Source organism: Phalangium opilio, unplaced genomic scaffold (genome assembly GCF_054372755.1).
Source record: "Phalangium opilio isolate 3A_F unplaced genomic scaffold, DU_Popi_V2 ptg000089l_1, whole genome shotgun sequence".
Classification (NCBI taxonomy): domain Eukaryota; kingdom Metazoa; phylum Arthropoda; class Arachnida; order Opiliones; family Phalangiidae; genus Phalangium; species Phalangium opilio.
This window is the reverse complement of record NW_028324194.1, coordinates 5379451-5400589: the sequence shown is the minus strand read 5'-3', so window position 1 is coordinate 5400589 and position 21139 is coordinate 5379451. Positions and strand designations below refer to the sequence as shown.

At 36.9% G+C, this 21139-nt stretch overlaps 1 protein-coding gene across 1 annotated transcript in view; it reads left to right on the top strand.

Annotated features, from left to right (window-relative positions):
- 5-HT2A (5-hydroxytryptamine receptor 2A) overlaps positions 1-21139 on the top strand; it is a 111789-nt gene that overhangs the window by 78242 nt on the left and 12408 nt on the right. Inside the window, exons 3-4 of the mRNA XM_089849606.1 lie at positions 11762-12047; positions 17231-17475. Of these exons, the coding sequence (XP_089705732.1) occupies positions 11762-12047; positions 17231-17475 (531 nt within the window). The remainder of the gene's footprint in view (positions 1-11761; positions 12048-17230; positions 17476-21139) is intronic.

Here is a 21139-nt window from a genome sequence, read left to right as displayed (position 1 = left end):
GTCCGTGACCATTGACCAGAGCACGTCGTCTGCTAAACTAAAGAAATGGATAAATAAAATATTAGAATTATAATGTGTGGAGTCTGATTACCCTTGAACTTACTTAGTAGTGTCGTGGACCACTGACCCCCCCCCTCCGATTTAATTTTTGAACTGGACCAGGCAATTTTTAAACAGGCCATTTGCCCTGTGTCACCGCCTTATTTCCCACGCTGGCGCGAGTTGCTTTGCGTTGTCGAGTGCGTGATGGAGTTGGCTATGCCTGGAGTCCCAACCTTGAAGGAGAGAGGAATGGAGTAGAAACCCCCATACTTATAGCGTTGCCTGTGTACCCCCACCTACGGCAACATAGTCCTCTCAGCGCTCTCAGCGGTTAGGTAAGGTCGTACTGGACGAAATTGTAAAGGGCGCTCCCTCTATCTTCAAAATAGAAGCTAGTTCTCATACAAATAAAATGGCGCTCCGTGGCAGCACTTAGCAATCGCCTACCGAAGGGTAGGGGCGTGCGCGAGGTCGCCCATCATCATTTCCAATGCATCTCAACTCCCTTATCCCTGTCCCAACCCCCGCGACTTCCAACCACTAGCATAGCCCACTCGATCACGCTCTCTTTTCCCCGGCTACATATTTTGAAGATGGAACTTTTTAGGCGTATTAACAATCTTGGATCATCTCTGTGAACTTTTAGGGTAGCCCTGACTATATTTTGTTTAAGGTTTTAAGCTTAATATTAAACAGACGTTAGTTTATGCTGCAAAAAAGTTTGAAATTGACAATCTAGGATCGTCTTTATGAAGTTTTAAGGATATCCGAATTTCATATTGGGCTTATGACAATTTTGAGCTAAATGTTAAACGGACATAAATCAGCATTTTTAAAAATTTTGTAAAATTGTCAATTTGGTCCTATTTCTGGAATTTTTAGGGGGGCGCCTCGCGTTTCAATAAATGATTGGTAAAAATTGTATTATGTTAATTACAATAAGAATACAAACTTTTATTGATTTACGTTTTTTTTTGAAGTATCATTATAAATAAATGTCTGATTGAGCTAAAGTTATGGTCCCCTTTATATATGTTTCTGCTTAGTGCAGATTTTGAAAATGTAAAACAGTTTCTTAACATTCTTAATTAAAATGAAGACTGAAGGAGCAGATATTAATCAAAAATGTCTTGATTACAATCAAGACCTAAAAAGTATCGATAAGACTGAGGGTATCACTTGTCTGAAGGATCAGATATTAATTTTTCTTTTTAATTGAAAATTAAATGCATGCTTAAGAAAAAACAACGTTCCATTACCGTTTTCCGTTCAAATAAATTATTTTACTGGTAATCAATTTCAAAAATTTACTTATCTCGGCTGTGATAAAATGTTTTCGGGGAATGGAATTGTGGTCGAAAAGCCGAGATAAGTAAATTTTTGAAATTGATTACCAGTAAAATAATTTATTTGAACGGAAAACGGTAATGGAACGTTGTTTTTTCTTAAGCATGCATTTAATTTTCAATTAAAAAGAAAAATTAATATCTGATCCTTCAGACAAGTGATACCCTCAGTCTTATCGATACTTTTTAGGTCTTGATTGTAATCAAGACATTTTTGATTAATGCATTTTAGAAGAGCTGTTTTCCATGCAATAATCACTCGAGGTACGATATTAAACTTGCAGCATTTCATAGTAACTATATTTCAAATTCAATGGGATCCTTGTAAGGATGGTGTTTAGTCAATATTACCATAGGTTTATAAAATATGTTCCATAAGTTTGTTACTGGTTACTTAAAGCTTGTCATGAAGTGAGGGAGGTATTGCGACGCCTGGTGAGGCGTTGTCAAAGGCTTAATGGACTATAAAACCGCGTGTAGTCAATTCTCGCGTGTCGTTCTTGAACTACATCTCAGTAAGTCTTTTTCATTACGAAGTGTAGGTAGTCTCATACTTATGTAACATATCTTATAAACTTATGATAAAACCGCGTATTATTAAATTTTAAACGTCGGAAATAGGGATGCAGTCGATATATTTTCGCCCATAAATATTTTATAGAAGGCGCCTACTAATGAATACAATTAACATTAACTTGCCATACTAGACTAGCCCTCTATTTCTCTCTACCGGCTTTAGTGGCAGAAACCGTGTAAAACATTTTGACTGGATAGTAGGTCATATCTATCAAGAAGTGATATCTAGTTTACTAGGGAGAAGGAATAAGATGCCTAAGTATTCCCGCGCCGTAGTCCCAGCCCCCCTTTTCAAAATACAAGGGAGGACGTAAAAGGTGGCCGCGCTATTTCGCCTCTCCTCAGTCGGAGAATAAGTAATTTTCGTCGTTCGCGTTGCGCTGACGTGAACCAATGAGATCCTGATTGTAATTTAGAGGCGGGGATTAACTTCGGACCCACCTTTGTACTGGAAATAAAGCTAGAAACGTGGCGAATTTATACCTTCTCCCTAATAAACTAGATATCACTTCTTGTATCTATTAATATTCAGAAAATTTTGCACATAATTTACATCAGATTATTTGTTAAAGGGTATGGTCAGGTAGCACAACATTATACCTTAAAAGAACGGCATTGTTCTAAATACAAAAGGAAATAAATATTAAAAAAAATAAATGATCTCTTATTACAAAATAATTAGCATTTAATCAGACTTAAAAACGAGGACTGATGCGCAACCATTGGAATAGTGGCGCCTGCTAAATCACACCTCTTAACCCTACCTCTTTCAGCCTGTGAGAATTCAACCAATCCCGTAGGGGTAAGTGGTTCGATTTAGCAGACGCCACTAAACCAATGGCGGATGGCGCAGTAGTCGCCGTTTATAAGACTAATTAAATGCTAATTATTTTGTAATAAGAGATCAATTTTCTCAGAAATTTTCCGTTAAAATAATTCGTATGAAATTACAGGTCAATATCGAATCAATAATTCAGAGAAGTTCAATAATTTCTTTGACCAGGAGCAGATGACAAAGGAGTCTTGGACGCTAGCTTCCACAATATAGAGGGCAATGGGACCCGCGTACGTCACAGTTGTAGCGGCATCGTTTGCCATAGAGGCGCTATCAGACATTATAGCAGACGATGCTTTTGGTGGATTATATCTGGCACCAAAGTCTGCTGGGAATTTTTTTGTAATAACGGACTAACGGTGGCTACTGAGGTTCTTCTTACCCGATCGCGACATAAATATACACAATATAATTACTTTATTCAAACAGCTGTAATCGTTGGTATTAAGATAAAAGATAAGACTACATTTTGTGACCTTAAAGGTAGGAATTAATTGACTGCTACAAGAGGTTGGAAACGAAATCACTGTCTCTTACTTTTTGGGTTTTAAAAGATCGTGAGTGATTTCTTTCCCAACCTCTTGTAGCTACCATTTAATTGAAGAAGAAATTTAGAAAAATTTGGCACTGAAACACATTTTAGTTTATTAATAGTGTACATACGTTACTCGCTGGGCTTTTCATTATCAATTTTAGTCTAAAAAAATATTAAAAAGCGGTTGAAATCCATTTTTTAACTCTAATACTCGTTAAGCCTAGGCTAATTATAAGCAGACGATACGTATTTTTAAAGAGAGGCTCCAGAGTCCAGACGCGATTTCCCAGATCTCCTTTCGAGACTTTGCAGCCACGCTATTGGTGGGAAAATAATGCTCAAATTTTCTACGAGAGGTGGCACTGGCGTAATGATTTTGGTTAATAACCGTGACGTTCGCGGATCCCATTTCCCTCTACATTATGGAAGCTAGCGTCCGAGACTCCTTTGTCATTTGCTCCTGCTTTGACCATATCAAGGAAATTAAGTTATTACATTGCGGAGAAATTAAATTATTTTCAAATGAGTGGAACCATTCTCATGAACCCAAACCTCGAGGATCTTTTAGTTGCGCTAAACTTCATTTATAACTCTGATAGAATTAATAGTCGAAGGTCTAATAGAGCTGAAACCGCTAGTTCTTCATAGCATCGCGCTTAGACAATTTAACTTGAAACGTTATCAGGCGGAAAAATTTCCTAGTTAGCTCTTTTCAGTCGTAAAATGCCTTAGGCTGAAGATGAGAAGAGGTGCGTGCATTCGACCGTATAGTGATTTGAAAATTTCAATAAAATTCGAGCTGGAATATTAATACCCTGACGTGGATGGGAATATGTTAGGTATTACAATTTCTTCTTATTCTATATATCAGTATATCAGAAGTTAGCTTTAATGTTTTAAAATATTTTTATAAAATATAGTTGTGAAAAATTAAGTTAACTAACTCCAATAAAACTAGTAATGTAAAATCTAAAATATAGCAAAAAACCGAAGTAATAGCAGAAGTAGGATGAGACTAGAAGTGAAGGGCTCTAGCATTGGTAATAGATCCTGGCACTAGTGAACAAATTTGAGGATTTTATACCTCTTCCTTCGCGCCTACACTACAGAGAAAAAAATTGGTCGAGTTCCAAAAACATTTCCTACCCCCTTCCCCTCAACCTAAAGCGGCCGAACACGGACGCGGCTCCTTGAATCTAGTTCGGCCTTCAACCACCGCAAGCGTCTCATGTTTTGGAGGGAAAATTGAGAAACCGCCACTAGAGGGCCAACCGTTGGTGTGTTTTCAAGAATATTCACTTTCGCCGAGTGAAGAATTTGGTTAACTCAGTACTTCTAGTCTCATCTCACTTCTGGTATACTTATCCCAGCCAAAGAGATTATACTGAAATGTGCAGAAGGTAAGCCTTATAAAAAAGGTGCCTTTTGGTTTTAGGGGAACTACATCCGATTTATGGTGATTGGTTTCTTCTCTAGACCTATCATTGGTTGAAATATCTCATCTGCTTAAATACTGAAACAATTTTAGTGACGAGTTCTAAAGTTAACAAGACCAATTTTTTTCCGAGCAGATAAATAATGAAATTACCAAGATAACAAAGAAAAGATTTAATTTAACGCATAACGCGTCTCCAGTGGATCCCCTGCAAGTTGACCTTCCTTACGAACTCCAGTTTTGGCTTGGCGAAGGTTAGAGGCATTTGTGGGCTGGATTAATAAATTAAATTTATGCTTTAAATTTTCTCGAATAGTATATTGAAAGTTTGAAACTCTACCATTTGAACATGATATAAGCTTACGAAATTATAATTGATTATATCATAAGTTTATAAGATATGTTACATACGTATGACACTACCTATACTTCGTAATGCTAGCGCCTTGCTGAGAGCAGGGATAGATGTAACTTCAAAAGCAGGAATGGAGAACAGCTAGGTTAATCTGGGCGCGCATTAAAGTCCACAACCTCCTTCCCCGGGACCGAGGGGGGAGGGGTATGAAAGAAGAGGCGGGTCATAGCGACAGAGGAAAAAAGAAATTACGTATTTTTCGCCGTCCCCGTTAGCAAACGTCATCAAAACGTAGTTTAAGCGAGCCAATAAGATAATTTAAAGTTTTCGTTATGTGTTGGAGGGAGGGGCTCTATACTGGACTATGAGTCGGACCAGGAATGTATGGAGGGGCTGGAATGGCTAAGGGGGCTCTCGTTGTACCCTTGATGGTGGAAACATAAGGCGAGTCCTTTTTTTTTTAGAAGTGTAGCTCCTCTGTTTAGCTGTCTACCGAAGGCGAAAAATGTCATGACTCGTTAAAAAAGGCTTGGCAGAAGTGACCTTTTAGATTTTTTAAAGTTAAATGCGCTGATTCGCCGCCGTTCGCGTTCATATTCGATTCTCTCAGCCTAGGCAGAGGACCTAGGGTAGAGGGTGGAGAATTATAGAAAATTATTTTATGTATATCACCATACATTAAGAAACCTCATGCTCGCAAAGTGTAATTATTTATGAATCTACTTCACCTGTCTGGTATATGCCAAATTCCGGCTTTTAATTAATTGAAATTTACATAAATAAATAACAAATGCTTTTATATCTTAATAAAACCATTCTTAAAATAATTGTCTATTTTTATGCTTTCTCTTTTAAAAATACAGAAAATGCAACATAAATAAATAGCAAATGCTTTTATATCTTAATAAAACCTATAGCATTCTTAAAATAATTGTCTATTTTTATGCTTTCTCTTTTAAAAATACTGAAAATGGAATATAAATTTACCGCCTTTTTGAAATTATTTTGATTTTTAGTTTCTCCGCCAACGTCATGTTTTTCACCATAGCATATAAAATGGGTCAGGAATGTATGAAGAGGTTGGAATGGCTAAATTCAAATCCAAATCGGAGTGAAATGATCTTGGAAACAACTGGCGTGGCTTAATTTACGCTAGTGACGTCATACCCTGATTTAAAAATCGTATTTACCACTTAAATTATTTTCATTCATTCATTCATTGGCTGCCAAAAAAACTTGTTTGCTATAATTCTCCACCCTCTACCCTAGGGGGAAGCCTTCACATGAGCAGTTCCCTTTTGAGCGGATTTCATAATAGCGGTCCTCATAACAATAGTTCTCTAAATAGCAATTCCCGAAATGGCAGTTTACCCATTACAGCAATTACCGATACAGCGGTTCTCGTAAACGCGGCGTACCGTTACAGCAGTTCTCTAAAGAGCGGAAAAACAGATATGCGAAAAACCATAGTTCTTTAGTAAGCTTGCCCAGCTGGGTTATATGAACTCAAATAGAACAAGGTCAGATATGGATAATTTGGTTAGATTAAAGTTGATTATTTCAACTAAACAGTATTAGGTCAGGTTAGGTTAGGTTTCGTTTCGTTTGGTTAGACTTAGTTTAGTAATATTTTGGAAATGGTGTTACAATGTTACGCCTTTTCCAAAAAAATTAATGTTCACAATTATCTACTTCCGAAATAAAATAACCTTTCTCGAATTCTAATATGCCTTTTCCAAAAAATAGCTGTTTACAATTATCTACTTCCAAAATAAAGTAAACCTTCTCGAATTATAATATGCCTTTTCCAAAATATTACTGTTTACAATTATCTACACCCGAAATAAAATAACCTTCCTCGAATTTTAATATGCCTTTTCCAAATTATTGTAAACTGATAACAGCCTGAAGAATAGTACAATATTTAAATTTACTTTAAAAAAAATCATAAACACGATCCGTTAGTAGGTCACATTACTGATTAAATGATCACAGAAAAAGTAGTTTTTGAAACCAACGAATACAACTTTATTGTTAAGAAATGCTCAAAACTCAACACAAACACTGCTATTTCCCAAAACAGCAGCCGCTATTTCTAAAACAGCAACCGCTATATCCAAAACAGCAGTTTCGAAAAACTCCGCTGTTTTTTTTGGAATCGCGGTTGCTATTTCGAGAACTGCTCTACAGGGAACTGCTCATATGAGGTACACCCTACCCTAGGTCCTCTGCCTAGGCTGAGAGAATCGAATATGAACCCGAACGGCGGCGAATCAGCGCATTTAACTTTAAACAAGTTGGGAAAACCAAAATATTACCTCTCCGTGTCGAGAAGATTATATAAACTTAAGTATCCAATGAAAACCTCGACCTTTTTGCTTCCGCATTTCATCCTTACTCTCAACATTATCTTCCTCCATTTTACATACAAAAATCAAATACTCACAAAAAGAAGCGGCAAAAACCTGCTGGCTCTTTACAACCACTTAATTTGAGTTAATATCCAATTTCCAACAACAATAATATACCGGTAGTTTAATTGACAACCTACTAGCATCGAAATTCTCATTAAGAATGGCTCCCGCGGATAAAAAAGGGCAATTTTCAACTAGGTGGGCGTTATCTCATTTGATTTGAAAAATATCATTTGTCTTTTTTACCAATGCCTAACCGTTTAGATTTTTTTAAAGCAATCTTAGCACCAAAAAATATTTTTTGATACAAAATAAATGTTTTATATTCTTATAAGGAATAAAACAAGAGGATAAAAAAGGTCTGTCCTCTCGTAATTTTTTAAGCTTTTATCATGATTACTCTATACAAAGTAACAAGGAGTATAAACCGATTAGTGGAAGCAGTATTTTTTTCCCGAAACAATCTCGCTTATGTTTATCCTCTCTAGACTTCACTAAAAACGTATTACTCCTTCGTAAAATATTAATAGACAGGCAAGGATTCATACCATTAAAGAAGGAGCGCAATATTATCCATATTTTCATTTCATATACAGAGAAAAGAAATTATTATGTTTCTGAGAGGAGTTTCCCATTTTGGTTGTTGTTTTGAAAAGTATATCGAAATGCACGGGCCTTGATAGATATAGGAGGCAATGAAGGAAATATATCGCATGCATGGGCCTTGGTAGATATAGGAGGTGATGATAATCTCTCTCTTTGCACGAGAGGTTTATCTTTAATATTTAAATAAATATAATTATTTTTAATTATTTTATTCTTCAATAATTAACATTAATAATAGTTAAATCGTTTAAAATAAAGTTATACCTATTATCATCTCAAACTTTGCTAATATTGACGTTTAAAGTGAAGGGTACCCCTCTTGCCCGCTTTCTTCAAATTTTGGGGTATATATACGATTTGTTTCCATTATAATAGTAAGGAAAAAGCGCAATTGCGAAAACCTTTGGTGGCGATCCCACCTTAGGGAGGCTAGACGTTTCTCGTAACCCTAGCTGATCCCCGCGTATATCCTAAAACCAAACGATGATAATGGAGTAGAAGCCAATGATACAAATTGGTGTCTATGTGGAATAGACGGAAGACCAGTGGATGGTGGTGTTAGAAGCCAGTGTAAGTGCAGACTGGTGTCCATGTGGGATGGACGAAGATCAAAAGATGGTGGTGATTAGAAGCCAGTAAGAACAGACTAGTGTCCGTGTGGGATGGACAAAGACCAGAAGATGGTGGTGTGAGAACTCAAGTAGAGGAGCCATTTCCGTGACTGTGAAAGCAGTTCGGAAATGGCGAACACGTTTGCTCCGATTCGCAAACTGCGAACGCGGTCACGTGGGTGTAACAACGGACAGACACACAGACACGGCCGTTACAGAACCTCTCCTGGACTACGTCACACGGAGAGGTAAAAATCTAAAAGGTCACTTCTGCCATGCCTTTTTTAAGGAGTCATGACATTTTTCGCCTTCGGTAGACAGCTAAACAGACGTACGGGGGAGGAGCTACACTTCTAAAAAAGGACTCGCCTTAAGGGTACAACGAGAGCCCCCTTAGCCATTCCAGCCCCTCCATACATTCCTGAATGGGTAAATAGCGTTAAATCGGCATCCAAAAAGCGCGTGTTTCTCTTCCGATAAGTGTGTCTAGGCTTATTATAGTATTCTAATGTCTATGCCTGTGATAATCCTGATCAAGCAGACTAGAAATCACGTGACTCACCAGAATTAGTACCCTAAAACTCTGGTTTACTACACTATCTTCTTCTACACCTCTTGGAACATTCTCTTTGTCATAGCATACTACCGTACTACAATGTTAATTCAAGCAAATATTTGTAATATTGTCTCGATGTTAGCACAGAGAAATAATAAACGGAGGAGAAGCTCTTACCTTTGGCAATGCAAAACACGAAGTTAGAGAAACGAGCGGGCGCGTCTCCAGTAATTTTCTTAATTCCCTCTGCTATTAATAATTCAACTTAAAAGTAGAGAACAATTTGTCATTTATGTAAAAAAATGAACATAAGAGCAGGTTGATATGGCGCCATCTATGCTTGTTTTTTTACGTTACACTACAGAGTAAGCGCATAGAAGCGTGATGGTAAGGGACATTGTACTCACGCGTCTTTCAGTATTATATCGTAAAGGCTAAAATAATGGCCTATATCTTATTTAGCCAGCCCGACCTTCCAATAAAAACATTAATTAAAAATGAAGAGCTCAAGAAGAAAATTACATAGATTAGAAGGAACAAAGAGAAGGTTGGGGATAGGTTCCACCCTCCAAACTACATGAAACCCTTTTGATGTAAAATATTTACGCGCCAATAATCTCGTAGAATCCTTTTTTTTATAATTTTTTAATCAGACACCAGATCCAACCGCTAGCTTTAAAGAGACTGTAAAGTGTCGGCGGACTCTTGAGCTTCATTTTTTGAATAGTGCACCCGACCCTCCCTCCATTGTTGACGTCAATAGCTTATGTTAAACGCGTCAAAGAGGAATTATTTCGTAGTTGTTAAGTCTTTCCTCATATCCGGTTAATCTCTGTTTTGATTGGTTGTGAACCTCCTTCAGAGCCTGCCCCCTCCGGTGTTTCCCCAGTCTGCATTCAAGAGGGCTTGAAGGAGAGAGAGAGGATTGGAGTGGAAACGCCCATTTCTGTAACCTTACCTCTGTACCCCCACCTAAAGATGGCACCGAAGTCCTCCCAGTATCCTCAGCGTTAAGGTAGGGTCGTGCAGTACTAAATAGATAAGGACGCCACCTCTGTCTTGAAAATAGAAGCTAGTTCTCAAACAAATACAATGGCGCTACGTGGCAGCACTTAACAATCGCCTACCGAAGGTACGGGCGTGCGCGAGGTACACTGGGAGAGTTACGGTGATGCAGGTCATTTCCAATCCATCTCTCCTCATTTATCCCTCATGTAAAACGAGTCGTGGTTGCAAAGCAGTTCCTCTCATCCGGTTAATCTTTCTTGTCATTGGTTGTGAGCCTCCTTCATTGTTCCCCAGTCTCCACTCCCGAGAGTCCGAGATCCCCGCTGCGTTTCCTATAACCGTCAACCATAAGAAAAACAAAGGTGCTGTGATTAGCCCAATAAGGATAAGGCTGAATAACACAAAAATATGAAAATGTCTTAACACTATTTTCCAGGAAAGACTATCGCTTTGCTTACCCCGGGAAGGGGGTTGTGAGGTCAATAACGACCGCCGACAACTTTACAGACCCTTCAAAGGACTTACGTTTGGTTCTTCTCTGGCGGAAGAAAGCTACTTCATTTAAATTTTCATTTAGGCAACGAAGACAGGAACTCCTGCTAACGCTAACAAAAAATTCAGAAAATTTTTAATAACGAGAGCTTGGGATAAAAAAGTATAATTCAATTGTTACATAAATATTATGGCAAACTATTTTCTTAAACTTAAAACGCAAAAGAAGTTCGTTAACGCCACATAAAACAAAAACGTAAAAAGTTGCATAAATAAACACTACGTACTGTTTATTTTTACAGGCAAAACTCAGGTATCATAACATAATACCTTTATCTTGAAAGAACGACCTTTTTCAAAATATAAAAGGAAAAATAAAAAAAATGCTCTCTTATTACAAAATAATAAGCATTTAGTAAGAGGTTCAATTTAGCAGACGCCACTAAACCAATGGCGGTGCAGTAATCCTCATTTTTATATTTTTCAGGTTATATTTTTCGTACGTGTATTTTAAAAGGATGGGGATTATAATAATAAGTATAAGCATTGCAATTAATTGTACTAGTAAGGTTAAGCATTTAAATTGTGTTTTACGTTTGTTCGATATATTTAAAGCGAGAGAGGATTATGGTGTAACCTTGATTAAAATGGAATGTTTAATACTCCCTTTAAAAATCCTGTCACCCGTCGACAATAAGGGTTTCACGCTTTCAATCCCGCTCCCCTATTTCAAAATTCGAAAAGAAATCGAGGGGAATTTTTAAATAGCAAAAGGAAGTATATACCGACGTTATCCTTTTATATTTAGAAAAGGGCCGTTCTTTTAAGGTATAATGTTATGTTACCTGAACTTTTGCAAATGCAATTGATTCAACCTGCATAACGCTAATTTAATTTTAGGTAATATTCATGTTTCTATTATAGTTTTTGTATTTTGATTTAAATTCCAGGACATTGGCCATTCGGCTGGCACCTATGTAGTTTCTGGGTCAGTTGTGACGTTCTCAGCTGTTCTTCCTCAATATTACACATGTGCGTGGTCTCAGTGGGACGATACATGGGAATACGCAATCCTCTCAAAACTCGATCACGCGCGTCAGGGAAACGTACTGCTTTAGTCAAGATTGCTCTGGTGTGGTTGGCATCATGTGCTATTGCCAGTCCTATCGCCGTTCTAGCTTTGCTAGACCCAACCAATATTCAACCTCGAGATGATCTCTGCGCCATAAATAACAGGTATACATTCTTGAATACAAATTAATTCGTATGGTTTAATTGTACTTGAAACTTATGGTACTTGAAAGAATATGAAACGCATATTGAATATCAGCTTATTGATTTCATTCTAAGTAAATTCCACCTCAAAGGCTAGACATCCTTATTTTAATGGATTTCTATTTATAAATCTTGACGAAAATATTTAATGTTAATTTAATAAATATTCATAGCTTTTTACATATTTTATCATAATCGGAGACAATATTTTTTATTGATTCATAAGTTCATAAGATATGTTCCATAAGTTTATCACTGGTTACAAACACTGAGCGTGTCATGAAGTGGGCGACTCCCATAATCCCCCTGGACATAATCCCCCCAAAAATTTTCCCCCGTCCAAATGGGCATAAGACAAAATCCCCCCATTTGCAGACAAAATCCCCCCAAACTGGAGACAAAATCCCTCCCAAATTGGAGTCAAAATCCCCCGCTTACGGAACGAAATCCCTACCTTGGAGACGAACCCTTCAGGGGTCATTCCTATTTTAGATGTCGTTTTCCACAGTGGAAATTTTTTTAGTAGGATAGTAGTATTCCCCCTACGAGGAAAAGCGGAACCAATGATGGAGAAAATTGTATGAATTGCCGACTAACGATAAATTTTCGCCTTTTCCAAAATATTGCTGACTAACCATAAATTTCCGCCTTTTCCAAAATATCGCTGACTAACCATAAATTTCCGCCTTTTCCAAAATATCGCTGACTAACCATAAATTTCCGTCTTTTCCAAAATATTGCTGACTAATTATAAATTTCCGCCTTTTCCAAAATATCGCTGACTAACCCTAAATTTCAGCCTTTTCCAAAATATCGCTGACTAACCATAAATTTCCCCCTTTTCCAAAATACTGCTGATAACCATAAATTTCCGCCTTTTCCAAAATATTGCCGACTAACCATAAATTTTCGCCTTTTCCAAAATATTGCTGACTAACCATAAATTTCCGCCTTTTCCAAAATATCGCTGACTAACCATAAATTTCCGCCTTTTCCAAAATATCGCTGACTAACCATAAATTTCCTCCTTTTCCAAAATATCGCTGACTAACCATAAATTTCCGGCTTTTCCAAAATACTGCTGATAACCATAAATTTCCGCCTTTTCCAAAATATTGCTGACTAACCATAAATTTCTGCCTTTTCCAAAATATCGCTGACTAACCATAAATTTCCGCCTTTTCCAAAATACTGCTGATAACCATAAATTTCCGCCTTTTCCAAAATATTGCCGACTAACCATAAATTGCCGCCTTTTCCAAAATATTTTTGACTAACCACAAATTTCCGCCTTTTCCAAAATATCGCTGACTAACCATAAATTTCCCCCTTTTCCAAAGTATTGCTGACTAACCATAAATTGCCGCCTTTTCCAGAATATCACTGACTAACCATAAATTGCCACCTTTTCCAAAATATTTTTGACTAACCACAAATTTCCGCCTTTTCCAAAATATCGCTGACTAACCATAAATTCCCCCTTTTCCAAAATATCGCTGACTAACCATAAATTTCCGCCTTTTCCAAAATATTGCTGACTAACCATAAAATGCCGCCTTTTCCAAAATATTGGAATTTTGGAAATAAGTTAAAACAAAATCAGTAGTTTACTTCTTTTGGTTTAGGAACATTGTTTGCAATACCTTTCACTCTTGTGAATTATACTTTTGCATTATTATTAAAGATAATCTTTGGATTTGGGCTTCCGTTTACCTTTACTTCTAAATGCCTATTATCTGGGGGATTTTCAATAAAATGATCCTTTCGGTAGGATTTTGTTGAACAGTTTTCCTTTTGGGGGATTTTGTCCTGGACGTTTTCTCTGGGGGGATTTTGTACAAACACGTCTAAAATCGGGGGGAAAAAGTCTTGGCAAATCCAAAATAGGGGGATTTTGTCCGGGGGGATTATGTCCAGGGGGATTATGTACGAGACCCGTCATGAAGTAGGTCATAGATTCTCGTAAACCGACGCCTGGTGAGGCGGTGCTGTCAGAGACTTAGTACAGAATACAGACTAAATAGGAGAAGATGGACTGCAAAATTAACCAAGTGTACTCAATTCTCGCTTGTCGTTCTCCCTCGAACTAGCTCGAGCTGTAAGTCTTTAGCATTACGAAGAATACGCAGTGTCATACTTATGGAACTTATCTTATAAATTTATGTTTAATAAATTTTCAAATTTTATACTAAGTTAACTTTCAACTGACAGCCCACGAATTTTATTTTGAAGTAGCTTTGTGATGTAATTTTTATTACAATTTTTAATACCTAAAATTAGACGACTTTTTTTATCAAAAAGGTACAGGCTTAAAAAGTCAACTTTTACAATAATCTTTGGTATGTTTTCTTAATGACTTCTTTCTTCTGTTACTAGTCTAAAACATTAAAAAGTATGATCAGAAGATAATATATTCTTTCTAATAATTTCCATAAACCAACAGGAGGGAAATCTGTAAATTATTCATAGTTTCGCATGGATGACTATATTTTATCTTTTTATTTTAGAATCGACTAGAAAATCAAACATATTGAGATTATGCTTAAAGAATATTACTTTCAATTTTAAACTTTTATTTCAGAAAAATTTAAATATATCGTTTGAAAACCTAGCTATAGCAATCTTTTTCCAAATGCCTGAATTTCTCCAATTATAATTCGGTCCTTCAATGTTTCCAAGAAATACACTAGGCCTTTTTTTGTGGTAACTCAAGTTGGCGAGACTTTTCAGGTGGTGTACGTAATAACAGAAGGGGATAATGGAAGAAGGATGCCACTCTATATCCTCTTCATACTTAAGTTATGTAACGTCATTCTTCCCAGGCTCACCCTTTTTGTTTGCTTTCCCGCTCATCAAACTTCAGACGGGCATCGCACTGTAAGGTGAATTCTATAATTGTTTGGTACTAAATCCTCAGCAATCAACCCACAAACCTCGTCTTGGGGTGGGACAAAAATCGACAAGCGCGTCTTGCCAAAGAGATAAGCGCTAATAGAGTAATGATGAGGGAACTATTTATCGCGTATGTGATTCGGTTTAGTAACCTTGCTCCAAATGCTCCGATGTTGGGAAGAATGACTTTACACTTACCCCGCTTTGTGGTACACTTCTCTCAAAGAGAAGTATTATATACTTCTGGTAATAATTATTATATGTTTACATAAATTGATAATCTACTATTTAGTTTACAAGTCTAGATGAATCTTGTTTATCCCAAGTTTCTTATTATTAATATAATCATAAGTTTATAAGGAAGGTATGTTCCATAAGTATGACCTTTCTTATACTTCGTAATGATAGAGATTTTCAGCTCGAGGTAGTTCGAGAACGACGGAAGCGAGAATTGAAGTCCTACACTCGGTTTTGCAGGACTTCCATCTTCCTTTTTAGTCTGCATTACTAGGCCTTTGACAGCGCCTCACCAGGCATGGCTTTACAAGAGTCTATGACATTTCACCTACGTCACTTCATGACAAGCCCTCAGTAACCAGTGATAAACTTATGGAACAGATCTTCCGAACTTACGATAAAATTAATATTCGCTCACTCTACCCAATGAAATGAACCAGAATAATACAGCCAGCAGTCAAGCATAGGCCAACTAAGGTCAAGAAATATTTTTTTAATGACGTAGCTTAAACTGTCTGTGATTGGGAAAGAGCTCTATTTGCATCGTCTGCTACGTTCATAGGTTGGCAACCTCATACAAAAGCGAAAATCCGAGACTTTTAAGTATATATATGCTATTGTTATTAGATAACAATGAAAAATAGGAAACCTTACGGAAATATTTGTCTTTCTCATGCAAGAGAGCTTCCTAGTTGCGTACGAGACAGTTTTTTATGTCCTTGTTAGAACCACTGCAAGTAGTTCGACAACGTCCTTAAAATCAACATTTAAGTTTACTTTCTAAGGTTTATTTTTTTAATAAGCCATTCTCAGGAATATCGGATAGTAAAATATTTAGATGAAGTTTATTACGTAATTTAAGATGCGCTCTGAGGGATATTACGATTGAAAGTGGAGAGTATGACACATATGGTTTATTTGCTTGTACAAAAACAAACACAACGCGGGTGTTTCTTTACTTATGTTAATGAATCTCTTATGCAAGCTGAATTGTAAAAGATTCCTCGATGGTTTAGGATGTCTCGCTTATTTAGAGCTAAGCACGTGTTTCAGACATTTCGAAATTGTCGAACAAATAAGGGCCAATATTTTCTAGGCTTTTCTTTCGTTCTACATATACATCATAAACGGATTAATGTAATAAGAACGTTGAACCAGGGAGATTTAATTTTAGGAGTAGGAATGGAGAGCGGTAAGTATTTGCTTCATTCCGACTCATAGCCCAGTGTAGAGCCCCTCCCTCCAACACGTTACGAAAAGTTTAAATTATCATATTGACTAACTAAAATTACGTTTTGATGACGTTGCTGACGGAGACAGCGAAAAATACGTAATTGCATTTTACCTCTGTCGCTATGACCCGCCTCTTCTTTCATACCTTCCCTCCGTCCAGTGGAAGGGGGTCCGGGACTTTAACGCGCGCGCACATCACTCTGTTCTCCATTCCTACTTCAAAAATCAAATCTATCCCTGGTTGGTTGAACCTAGCAAATTCCCTACCCGTCCTGGACTACATTGAATGTTTTGATGGGAGTGGCTTATAATTTCTAAACTCGCGCTCGCCATCTATCGGCCTAATTCTCTTACAATTTGGGCAGTAAAGATGGGACTGTATAAGGCAAGTAAATAATATTTTGGTAGAAAGGAAAAAAAAACCACATACTTAAAGAAACATCAATTAAATATATTCTTCAGTTTTAACTTAATTCCACTAAATTGGGAGTTATATCGCATTGTTGTCCGCTTTGCTTTTTTACCACTGGCGCAATTTCCGAACTAATTTTTAACCAACATAATAGAGATAAGAATGACATTTTTGACCACTAGAAGTCGCTATATACAAAGTTTGTGAGTGGAGCCAAAATATAAGTCTCTCAATGACGTTCTTAGTAGTACATTAATCCGTTTTTGATATGGCCTTGATATTATACTTTTATGACATTCGAGTTATCTAGTATTTTCCCTGTAGAAATAAAGGGTAATTTTCATTCATATATCATACTTTTTTTTTACAGATTTTTCTTCGTTTTTGGTTCGCTCTTCGCATTTTACGCACCCATGCTAGTGATGGTGACCAGCTACGCGCTGACGGTGCATTTGTTGAGAAAAAAGGCGCAATTCTGTCAGATGGAAAACGTATGCAGTAGCGCGACTATCGTGGGTGGTGGTACAACTGGGAAAGTAAGCCTGACGACTGACGAAGTCGATACGTGCTTGAGGTGCGGTGAAAGGACCAACGTCTCCGGAGGAACAGCCGGAGGTGAGTCTCTCTTCGCGTCTCCACATAGTCTTTCTCGCCCACCCATCATCGTACGAGCGAATTTGAACACGCTCTATCGAACACGCAATAAGCTCGTGTAAGACCAAGTTCGCGCGCCGCGAGCCATTGAAAAATCTATTTCACCATCGCTTGCCTTAAGCCTACAACTTGAATTAAGCTAGCGTTAGGCTACTTTTGATGCAATTATAGTTATCTTCGGAGAAAATCTGATAATTCTGAAGAGTGCGATCGAAACTTGTAGATTACCATTGCCAGGGTAGACACGTTCGCATACGGCGAGTTTGCAACACTTTTTTTCGGACTGAAATCTGATGATAGGATAGGTTATATTGGATGAAGTTGGACAGGGTTACAAATAGGGTGGTAAAACAGATAACAGTGGGTTATCTATGGTAAATGTGATATGACATTTGGCTGTTCGAATAACCGATTACAAGTTATGATTGGGATAATGTTAAATCTAGGCATCGCACTTACATAGTTTGAGAACGATGCGAAAATTGACTACATTCGGTTTTGCAGTCCATTGTCTGTACTAAGACTTCGGAGGCTCCTCACCAAACGTCATTTTACAAGAATCTAAGAACAACTGGAAAAATTCATAAATCTACCAAATGTATAATAGAATTTTCTTTTATTTTAAAATGATGACTGGTTTCGCAAAAGCATTCGTGGGCTCCAACAGGTCCGAGAGGACCGAGACTGGAGTTTTCATGGAATCATGAAGAAACATCGTGTTTCGGCTTTTTTTAAATCCAACTTTTTAAAAGTATTTTTATACCGATAGTCATTAATTTTTACTTTAGAGTTTTTCGTTCAAAATGTTAGTTGTTTTACTTTTTAAATTTTTTAATTCTTAAAAAAGTAGTCAAATGAATAGAAAACCGTTAAGCTGGAACTCACGTTTTATTCTCTCAGGTGAGATGAAAACCAGCGGTATAGGACCAATAGCCTTATCTTCGATGCAGCTAAAAGCCCAAAATACGGCGTTTCTTTGCCATTTGATGAAATAGCTAGTCTCAGACCTGTCCAATTCCCCGAATAGGTTGTCAAAACTACTTGTCATTTAAAAAAAACTTTTTTTTAACAATTAGTAGTTTTATTAATTTTTTTCCCCTATCATTTTGATATTTTACGGACTGTCACTTAAATTTAGTTAAGCAACTGAAAGGCAAGGCTAATTTAATAAAGGGGTCTTCCTTAAAACAGTTCATTTATCACTAGTAAACTATGGCCTTTATGGCAAAGTTTCATAGAAAATTTAGTCTCACCGTTCTACCATCCTTTATTGGAACAAATTGCATTTTAACGTTTAAATTAAGGCCCTTTCAGACGATAGAACGTTTTTGACTAATTTAGATGAGTCAACTTGAGTTAACTAGTTGGGTCGTGTGAATTAACAGAAATTGGTTTGTTAAGTTGAATCACCAAATTAAAAATTTACCACTGACCAATTTTGCTGACTAGACTTTTTGACTCATCTAGTTGAGTCAAAAGTTTTACCGTCTGAAAAGGCCCTTAGGTGAACATATCCATTTTAAAGCGTGAAGACAGCGCTAAGAATATTCTAAGTTATAGCATACTAATTCAACACACCTTCCCGTTAGGTTTATTCTGGAATTTTAAATACTTCCTAATGGTTTGAATCTGAATGAAAATCAGCTGTTTCGTTTTGTTAAAATGTAAATTCACAAGTTTAAATTTACATGAAGTGTGAAGTCTGGCTTGTATGTAGAATTTAGCCTGTACTTCAGAGACTATTCTAGAATACCATCGAAGAGACAGTTTAAACAAGACGGCCCAAGGGCTCGTAATAGTAGCCATATCGTACGAGTGAATAGCCCCTCTATACCCTAACCTAATGAGTGGATAACCCCTCTATACCTTACCCTAATGAGTGAATAGCGCTATCTTTTTCAATGCTTAAATGATTTACCGTGCATAAAATCAGAGTGAATAGCCCCTCGATTCCCTACTCTAAAGTCTAAACAGTGATTAAATTATAACCGTATAAATTTACTTATGCTGTAATTCTAATATTCCGGCGAATCGAAGAACAGATAGTTTTTAGTGATAATCCCCTCGATGAGTTTACAACATAGACTTATGCCGATGCACACTTATCGCATCTTATAAATTTCAAACAAGGACTTATGCCCAGAAACTTTTGAAAGAGAAAGTTTAGTTATAGTGATTACGCATTTTAGTGATTATCCCCTCGAATTACCTTTAGCAATGCTAAAATGATCAAACGAATAACGCTCATTTAACACTATGTTAGCTCTATCTAAACCCACATTTGAATTAACCGCCAAAACGTTCCAGTCAAACATAACATAGATGACGATAGCTACCGAACGAGAACGAAACACATGAAACGGGGAAAATCGTTATCTATTTAATTAGCACATAAATAAAAAGGAAATAAATATAAAAACCCCAAACATACAAATTCATAAGTATCCGACCCCACAGATAAAAATTCAAAAGTATCCGACCCCACAGATTAAGAGGTACCCCACCCCACATCACCCTGACATTTTAGAAATAAAAATAAATAATAAAAAACTCGGGGTTTCTATCAAGTCTCTATAGCTCAGTGGTAGAATTTCCGTCTACTACGTGAGCGACCCGGGTTCGAATCCCGGCTGCGATCTCAAAAAAATTTTAATTAAAATTAAATTTCTAACCGAGCCCAGTTACCCCTATGGGTGGGTTGTGGTAATATAAAGTTCATTTTAAGCTAAAATCTGACGATAACGATAGCGAAAACTCCGGCCACTACTGTTACTACTGTTACTACGGCTCGGGTCAAACTAAGAGCCTATCGTATACTACGATATGGCTAAAAAGGAAGAAACTGATTCATTGTGAGAAGAATTACGGGTTTCTACTTTCTAAGGTTGGATTGTAACATTTGCACGTACTTCGCTGGTTTGTAACGTTGTTATTTTGTCTTCCAAATCCGGAAATGAAGTTCTAAAGTACTGATTTGTTTTCTATGAAAGGACAAATTTTGCTACTAATTGTGTATATACACTGAATTTTCTGTATAATAGACAAGGGTTGCCCGGAAATTTGTTTCTAAACGTTTTTATAAGCACATAACGTTTTGTTAGAACAATCACCCCATCATTTGGTGTCAAACATAGCTAAGCTAAATGCTATACCACATTGTGTATATTGACGTAGGCTACTTAGTTCAAATGAAAATCAACTTTTCATTGCTAAAAGGAAAAGTGCAGATAACATAGAGTCATACCTCAAAAGAACGGTCATTTTCTAAATATAAAAGGAAAAATATTCAACAAATAAATGATTTCTTATAACAAAATAATTAGCATTTAATTTGAATTAAATAGGAGGACTACTGCTCCATCCGCCATTAGTTTAGTGGCGTCTGCTAGCCAGAGCCTTTTGCCCCAAAGGGGATTGGTTGAATTCTCACAGGCTGAGAGAGGTTAGAGTGTGTTAGGGGTAAGAGGTTCGATTTTGCAGACACCACTAAAGCAATGGCAGCTCAGTAATCCGGGTTTTTATGACAAATTAAATGCTAATTATCATATTGTAATAAGAGATAATTTATTTCCTTTTAATATTTTCCCTTTACATTTAGAAAAAGACCATTCTTTTAAGGTATAAT